Raw genomic sequence first — 9,028 nt, forward strand, 5'->3', positions numbered from 1 at the left:
TGAGGATGCCGGCGCATCTTTTTTGTTTGAGAACCAGCCGCGACCCAACCACACCTCCCAAACATTAATCCCCAAAATTTAATTTGTCTCGTCGACAGCGGTGGCCCGCGCTGCTTTTCAGCTTCAGCTGGCTAGCTCCCCTGTGAGTGGGAAGCGGTCTGGGAGCGCCGGCTAAAATTTTTGGTTACGCCGGCTATTTTTTGGATTTAGAAAATGGGTTGGATGGTTTTTTAGAACCGGCGCACCCATTTTGCGTTCGAGCATTTAGGAGAGCCGGCTGAGATGCTCTAAGGATCGATTAGCGTGTGTACCGGGAAATTATAGCGTCCAGGCCTCCAGCGTCCAGGCCTCCAGGGATTAATTTTGTGTCAAACAAAAACGGAGTACTAGTACATTTTATCAACACTGGGGATTGTCGGCTTACACGTGAGAATTTTCCAACCCATTTAGAAATAGCTAATCCGAATGATGAGAAATGGTAAAGGCGTGTACGCCTGCGGCCTGCCACGCGCGTCCAGCCCAGCGCCATCCCGTACGAGCATGGTCGCTGATCGCTCCCTTCTACCAAGAAAATCTCGAACAGTATGATCGATTTGACAGCGGGGCCACGCGTCGCTTTTGGTGCGACCACGTGCAGCTTGATTTATGCATCCGGCCCGGCCCGTACGAACGGCTATATAAGAGACGCCGATCGAGTTCATCGCAGACAAGCCCCACACTTCCACAGACACAAAAGAAGCAATAGCATTCGCCGGAGCAGAGCCCATCTTCTCGATCGCTCGCTTTGCTAGCTGCATTTGACACCGCCCAGCTCGAGAAAACCCCAAATTAGTCTTCAGCTCTCCCCGCATCGCTTAAGTGTGGTAGGATAACATAATCGTCGACATGGTTGGAAGCAGCGGCCCAATGCAGGCGGTGCTGACGGCGCCCGGGGTGAAGGACAGGAAGGTGCACGCGTTCAAGCGGGACGCGCTCAAGGACAAGGACGCCGTCGCGGCCCTCATGCACTCCATCGCCGCCCCCGCCGGCACCGCCCGGAGCGCCTTCTTCGTCCTGGACCTCGCCAGGCTCGTCGACCTGTACAGCGCCTGGCGCCGCGCGCTCCCCGACGTGCGGCCCTACTACGCCGTCAAGTGCAACCCCGAGCCGGCAATGCTCGGCGCGCTGGCCGCTCTCGGAGCAGGTTAATTTAATGCTAATCACCACACTTAGTCAACTAATAATACTGGAGTAGTTAACTAAATATCCAATGCAGCTTCGTATACTCCGGCTCCGTATCACGGAGCACTCACACATGCATACTGATGGGCAACACACACGCGCGGGCGCGTGCCTCGCTCTGCTGAGAACAGTACAACAAATCTTTTGACAAGATTAATTCCAATCCAATAGGTTTTGACTGCGCCAGCCGCGCCGAGATCGAGGCCGTCCTCGCGCACGGGGTCGAGCCCGGGAGCATCGTGTACGCCAACCCGTGCAAGCCCGAGGCGCACCTCGAGTACGCGGCGTCCGTCGGCGTCAACCTCACCACCTACGACACCGAGGAGGAGGTGGCCAAGGTCAAGCGCTGCCATCCGGACTGCGAGCTCCTCCTCCGCATCAAGGGCCCCGACAACGACGAGGCCAAGATCGACCTGGGCACCAAGTACGGCGCGCACGCCGAGGAAGTCGTGCCTCTCCTGCGCGCCGCCCAGCGCGCGGGCCTCACCGTGGCGGGCGTCTCCTTCCACGTCGGGGCCTGCACTTCCCGCACCGACGTCTACCACGACGCCATCAGGGCATCCCGCGCGGCGTTCGACGCGGCCGCCGCCCTCGGCATGCCGCCCATGCGCGTGCTCGACATCGGCGGCGGCTTCATGGCGGACGCCTCGTTCGGACGCGCGGCGGCGGCCATAAAGGACGCGCTCGCGCAGCACTTCGGCGAGCTCCTCCCGTGCGTGGAGGTGATCGGCGAGCCGGGGCAGTACTTCGGCGAGACCGTGTTCACGCTCGCGGCGCGCGTCATCGGGAAGCGCGCGCGCGGCGAGGCGCGGCAGTACTGGATCGACGACGGGCTCTACGGCTCCCTCAGCTGCGCGCTCATGGGCGACTACGTGCCGCGCCCAAGGCCGCTGCTCGCCGCCCCGCGCCCCGGCGGAGAGAAGACGTACGCCTCGACGGTGTTCGGGCCGACGTGCGACTCCCGGGACAAGGTGGTGAGCGGGTACCAGCTGCCGGAGATGAGCGTGGGGGACTGGCTCGTGTTCGACGGCATTGGCGCCTACGCCGCCTCGTCAGGGTCCAACTTCAACGGATTCTTGATGTCCGACATAAAGACATACTTGGCGTACTCAACCTAGGGATCGATCCGATGCATTATCATTGGGCAATGGGCAATGGATAATAATGTTGAGGTTGGGTGAAACTCTTCTTCTGCGTTGTGTGCATGAATATTGTTTCGGAAGAAACACTTTGTGCGTTTTCCGCGGCATTGGTTGTGTCCACAAGAAAATAAAACCCTTCTTTATCTAAAGATGAGTTTAGCTCATTTTTGTATATTGTATCTAAGGTGAAGTCGATAAATTCTCTTGTTTCCTGAAATGAGAAGTTCTTCGGGGCATGTACAATTAATGGTTGATAAATTGTCTTATCTTATGTGTTTCTGGTTATTTAAAAAAGACAACAAAACAATGGATTATCTCTTAGGCTGCGTTTGTCATTGCGGTGGATTATCATAATCCCGTTTTTTCCGTCCGCTTTTGGCTATTTTCGTGTTTGGCTAACCAATTTTTTCCTGCTTTTGTGTGTTTTTTCAACAGCAGATTATAAAATAAGTTTAGCACAGCACAGTTCAGCAATGCCAAACTAAGACTTAGTGTTATATCTTATAACTAATGCTTACAAATAAAATTAACTAAATAAATGCTAAAAAGGTGAAATAAGGTAAAATGGGAAAAATTGCTTCATCTTTGCCTTATTATTCTTGTGAAGAGATCATCTCTCAATTAAGAGAAGGTTTGTGCGTTTTCTTCATTTCTCTCTCTTTCCACAATTGCTAAGAAAAAACTAGCGTCATCGCATTGTACACTCGGGTGCAGTTTATATGTGTATGCCCTTATTTGTAGGCAAAATATCAGGTGAAAACCACCTCTACGGTATAAACTGTGAAAACTCCATCGAAAAAGGTTCAAAAAAATTTCGAAAAAATTACATATGTTAGAAAAGTGATGTTTTATATATGTGCAAAATTTCAAGTCCAAACTCAATGGCATTTGGTAGCAGCAAAAAAAAAAACAAATTCTGCATGAATAGTGATCTTTCATGTCTGACAATATTCATCGTAAATTTCTCTTTTTAATTCCTTCCAAATGATTTTGACTTTGAACTTGAAATTTTGCAGGTTTGTAGAACATCGCACTCCCGACATATGGTATTTTTGTAGAATTTTAAAAAAAAAATTAAACATGATTTTTATGAAGTTTGCACGGTTTACACCGAAAGAAGGTTTTCACTAGATACGCCGCCCTGTTGTAAATATGAGGAATATTTGCCTTTCCGCCCAGTCAAGTCAGATCTAGGAATTCCAAAATGAATTATTCCTCTACCAAAAAACCCAACTCCCATGCTAAATTCGTTTAATGTTCCCAAACTATCATGCATCCGCTGACTGGATCAGCTTCTACTAGTACATTCCATCACCAAATCATCGCTTTCATCCTGCACGATAGCAAGACTGCACAACAAGATGGAACGGAGCACAAATTAACGAAATCCTACCTGCACACGCCCTTCGTGACTCAGCCGCCGCGAGCATCGACCTCCGCTTGTTCCTCGAGCTCGACCTCCACTTCCGCCACAGGAGCTCGACCTCCACACGCCCTGGGGCATTGGCGTCACCTTCATCATCCGCGCCGGCGTCGTCCCGAGTGCTGACGAGGCCGGCTACCAAGCTGCCGGGGGATGACCCCGAATAAGGTCATGACGACACGCTCTAGCCGAGATGACGAAGTCAAAGTCGCATGGTCAAGTATGGCGGCATCGTAAAGCTAACTTAACCTTAAGCCGGCATACCGGGTGTATGCCGGCATGACTATTTTGTCTTATGAATTTGCAGGATAAGGACGAGCCCCTTAATCTCGGCCCGTGCCGAGATCTTTCAACGGTCTTATCCTGACCACGCGGCGTAAAAAAAAGCAGCGTCATCATTATCGCGAGAAAAGCAGTCGCCGCTTACGTAGCGGTGCCAGGCGACTGCACAAAAGAAGCACCGAAAGAGAATCTCTGACGGGAGCCGGCAGAGGTCAACAGTACTTGTTGCAAGATGCCAGTGAAAGTAAAGTTGTCTTGTCCCCTGCGGTACCACCCGAAGGGAACCAAGCCTCGTCCTCGGCGGGGTCCAAGAAAGGTCACGTTTGTACTCGGCCCACATGTCAGTGTGACATGAGTGGCCTATAAATAGAACACTATCCCTCTGTGAAAAGAAAAAAGGCACTTAGTCGTTTAGGGTTTCCCCTTTTTCTTCTTCCTCAAGAATGCAGCTCAAGGAGCGCCATTGTAAGAGTTGGTCTATCTCGGCTAATATAAAAAAAGCAGGAGTAGGAGTCTTACCTCGGCAAGAGCGCTCCGAACCTAGGTAAATCGCGGTGTGCTTGAGTGTTTGTGCGTGTTTTCCTTCACGTCCTCCCTCCTCCGGTTCCTCCTTCGTCCATCGGGGAGACGGCGCTGGCGGCGGCAGTGGCGTTCAACGATGGGGCCGCTTGGGTGCTGCTGGCGCTTCGATGATTTGATTGGATTGATTGGATTGGATTGTGATTTCTTCTTCTTCCTCCATTTGATTCATCGGAGCGCCGGCTTGTTTGGAAGTTCTTTTGTCTGTTTGCCCAATATTGTTCAGATCCCAATGGGATATGGATAAAATGAGCAACGGAGAGGGTAAATATGGGGAAAATTTTCTTTGGGTATGTGAAGGGCAATTCACGGGTTAGTCCATATCCTCCTAACAGCATCCCCTGAGCTGCACCCCGGTAGCAGCAAATAGAGAGGAGGAGGACACATGCCAGGACAGCCCATGGGTTCAGCCCGTTGTTGTTTCAACTCGTTTCGGATCCATGTCACATAGACTTCGGTTTCATTACCAAGTCATACCAGTCCACAGGCCACTTCACTATCGGGCCCATTTCATCCCAGTCCAACTGGAACCACGTCGAAACCGCGCACCAGAAAACCCAACTGAAACAGGTGAGGTCTCATATATTCCCCTGAAAAAAAACAACGCGAGGTCTCATATCAAATCGGATGAACCTGACCGGGATCGTGGGAACGTTCGATATCCAGTGAACTACTTGTCCTAAGTCGCATTGCTTGCCTACCCCTCATGTTATCAACAATGTTCTGATCAGAAAACCACTGTACTTTAACATAATGTTAAATCTTTGAAGGTCTTATTTTGATTAGTTGTATTAGACTGTACGTGGCCACAGTACTGCACCGAATGAACTATGCCAATATCGTGGGCAATGTTCACTCAACGAACCGTTCGTTCTTGTCTATAGTTGACGGTCAGCGGTCAGCGGGAGTATAGCATTAAGAAGAAGAGAACAAACAAATTTACAGAGTGAACAAAGCAGACAAAGAACAAAAAGGAAACCTGAAAAACGAAAAGATCCAATACCGCCCTGCAGTTCGGCTGTACAAAAGTAAGAATTAAGTTGCTTTTTGGGTCAAATTAGCGCCGTATCTCCTTGTGCAGTTAAGCTTTTTTGGTAAAAAAAGACTCTTCTATTTCTCTCTTTGCAAATGTTCCACAGAATGTATGAAGGGAGTGAGATGATCTTCTTTTTTGCATTGCATTTTGGAGCAGCGTTGAGTCTTTTCCGCCATTCCTTTCATTGCGTTAATTATGTTTCCAAACATAAGAATCTAATTCTAGATTTGTCGTAAGTCAAGCCTTTTCAGGTTTGATCTAGTTTATCTATCAACGTATAGAACTCTAAATTAACGAGTTAAACAACCTTATCTAGACAAAGTTGTGTCAAGAATTATGAAACATCAGGAGTAGTACTTAGGACATCCTCAATAGCAGCTCAAGAAGTACCGGTAGTTAGCTTTCTTCTCTCTCCTATTCATTTTTCTCTCTCAATTAAACTTTTCAGTTTGGATCCACATGGCATACTCATTCTTCCATTAATCTATATTTTCATATTCTTAGTCCTTGTGTCAATGTTGTTACTTCTGCAGCATACCACATCTCCACTTTTTTGTTCCACCTCAACCAAAAAGTAAAAAAAAGATTTTAAGTACCTGTTTGTTATCCCTTGTTGGAGATGTCCTTATTAGACTTGTGAAGTTCATAATATTATGCAAATTTTAGATTACTACTTTTTACATCAATATCATGTGACTCAAATTTGACTAATTATGAATGTATCTATAGAAAATATATCTAAATACATGTAATATATCTTTCGTCATTTAATATGTGATTTAACATGCGACAGAGGAAGTAGTAATATTTTTGACAGGACATCACAATGAGCCGAGTGAAACCCCGTCGAGGAGGTAAAAATCTTTGGACAGGCCGGGATCGATGGACCACTGACCGGACATGCCAGAATTCTTCTGCTACTCCAAAGGAATCCTCCATCTGACCAAACGAAGGCATTTGGCACCGTGAAATTCCTGCAAGAGACTACCCCCGTGCTCGTCGTGGAAGAACAGCGACGGGTCGTTATGCGGTCATCCCCCTATCGCGTACACTAGTACACCTACGTATACGCGTGATATCTGGCGCGGTCACAACCGGATCGCAAGAAGGGGACGATGTCTGCACACACACACGTGCCTCGTTTACGAATGCGCAGCCGACGAGGCGGCGAGGATAAGGGCTGTCGCGCGACGTGGCGCCCACGACGCGTTACTACACACACGCTCGGCCTTTGGCAAGCCCAAGAGCCACACTACTCTCGGGGGTGTTCGTGATGCAGCAAAGCTGCCTTGCGACGCTAGCTAGCCAAGCTAACGTGAGTAGATAGAACTTAATGAGGTGACCGAACAGACTAAGCGCCTGTGTCATCTCTGCGGAAACCTTGCAATTGATACATACGATTGACTGATAGTTTGATGCATTGTTAAGGTATCTTTGTTTATGAAACGGAAACTCAGCTGTTGCCGCCCATGTTGACATGTCGGCTCTCGTTCTTCCGCTGGGATCGATCCGGCACACCGGTGTGCCGCATAAAGGTGAGAGAGAGAGAGAGAGAAAAGAAGGCACGGATCATGATTCAAGAATAAAATCTGGGATGGCAAATTCTCGGTTCATGCGAGGCAAATGTTCTGCCCTCTTGCTTTTCCATCGCGTCGAGTTGTCGCCGCGTCAGAGGCCGGCTCTTTCTCCCTTCCCCGAGCCTTTTTCTTTCCAGATGCGATGCGATCCGCTCTTCCACGTCCACCGCTGCAGCTGCAGCCTGCAGATAGTATCTCCAAGTGATCGGTCCCCGTCACACGAGATGCCAATGCCATACCGCGACCCGCGCCGTTGCCCTGGGCCTTGGCATTGTCAAGTTGCAGCGGGGAGCGGGCGCAGTCCAGGCGGAGGCTCGGGTCAGACTCAGATCACGGGAGATGTTCCGATCCATGTACAGTACTAGTACTTCGCAGCAGTTCTGAAGAACACAAAGTAATCCAATAGTAACAGTTGGTCGTGCAGAGCTGAAAGCCTGAAACGCCCCGTCGCGTGGGTGGGGTAGCGGTGAACAACACAGGAGTGGATACAGCTGCGCGCACCACGAACCACGACCACCAGTAGTGTGGTCTGATGTATCGGACGACACAGCGGTCAGGATTGGATTAGGCCGAGTCGTTTGATCCTATATGTGATCATCATCACCATGCGACTTGAGAGCCACCATTTGGCCGCTAGCTAGCACTACTTGCGAAGTCTTTGTTTTAGCGGTTCTCTTCCAATCGGAGCACGAAGGGAAGGAGATCGATCGATCTCACCCGCTGATTCGGGCATATCGGGACACGAATATCCTCTCCGATGTACTACTGTTACGGCAACGAACATGTGCGCCGCGAAGCGAAACCATTGAAAAATTAATTCAGAACAGAATACAATACACCCACAGGCCAACATCATAGCTGGTTGCATCTCGTCTCAAGAAAGCTTTCGGAATGCATTAGTTTTGTGGCTCGGATCAGAGCATATGCTGGAAATCTTTTTTTCCAGACCATGGCATCGTATCCTGAGAATACATCACCCACAAGAGATTGAGAAGAGTCTCTGAATACATACATGCTGGTACGGTCAGTACTTAATAAAAAAAACGGCGGTGGTGCTGTGGGTTTGAAAAGGAATCGCTCGCGGCGCAAACATGCTAACGAGGTCCACGGATTAAATACTACTCCTAGCTGGGTGATTAGCATTTTACTAATCCTCCAGTGGGGTTTGGGGTTTGGCCTGGGTGACATGGTGCTGACCAATCCATCTTATCCACGCGCCCCGGAAACAATGAAAAAGGACACGATGCCTCGCGCGCGGCTACCGACTGCCGCGCGTCCGCGCCAGTGCTGGGGGCATATTCCCACGGGCTCATTCCTCGCCTCGCCGTATTTTACGAGTTTCCGCTAGCTTCCGCCGGCTAGTCGCGCCGCCCACCCAGACCGCAGTCCGCAGGAGTCTTTGCGACTTGCGACCTGTATCCGCGCTCGACTGCAGGCTGCTGCAGAGAGATCGCGATTTCAGTGGAGCACTGCTGCAACTCTCCGAGCTCTCACAGTTAATTTTTTGCGTCTCTCACAGCTTCGAGTAAACCCATGGTGCCGCATGAATTCCTGTAGCCAAGAAACTAATACAGATATGACCTTGCCATTGTCAAAGAATTCCAGAAGTAAGTATGAACGGTGGGCTTGCATTCCAGAGAGTCACACGCATAAGTTAGCAAGTCTTGTAGATAGCTGAAGACAAGATAGCAGTGCAACAAGTTACGTGTCATATTCTTTCAGAAAATAGTTACGTGTAGTAACCTCTTGAAACCTCTGTTCACAAGTT

At 49.5% G+C, this 9,028-nt stretch overlaps 1 protein-coding gene across 1 annotated transcript; it reads left to right on the top strand.

Annotated features, from left to right (window-relative positions):
• Positions 1–679: 679 nt before the first annotated feature.
• Positions 680–2,631, top strand: LOC100843717 (ornithine decarboxylase). Its single transcript, XM_003578514.4, has 2 exons — positions 680–1,183; positions 1,393–2,631. The coding sequence occupies exons 1-2, from the start codon at positions 886–888 to the stop codon at positions 2,337–2,339; spliced, it is 1,245 nt and encodes a 414-aa protein (XP_003578562.1). The 5' UTR covers positions 680–885; the 3' UTR covers positions 2,340–2,631.
• Positions 2,632–9,028: the final 6,397 nt, after the last annotated feature.

This window comes from Brachypodium distachyon, chromosome 4 (genome assembly GCF_000005505.3).
Source record: "Brachypodium distachyon strain Bd21 chromosome 4, Brachypodium_distachyon_v3.0, whole genome shotgun sequence".
NCBI lineage: Eukaryota > Viridiplantae > Streptophyta > Magnoliopsida > Poales > Poaceae > Brachypodium > Brachypodium distachyon.

Bases quoted from the DNA above. Each gene is read 5' to 3' on its own strand.
- LOC100843717 (XM_003578514.4), top strand. From the start codon at position 886: ATGGTTGGAAGCAGCGGCCCAATGCAGGCGGTGCTGACGGCGCCCGGG. The intron at 1,184-1,392 runs GTTAATTTAATG...CCAATCCAATAG, and splicing joins GCTGGCCGCTCTCGGAGCAG to GTTTTGACTGCGCCAGCCGC.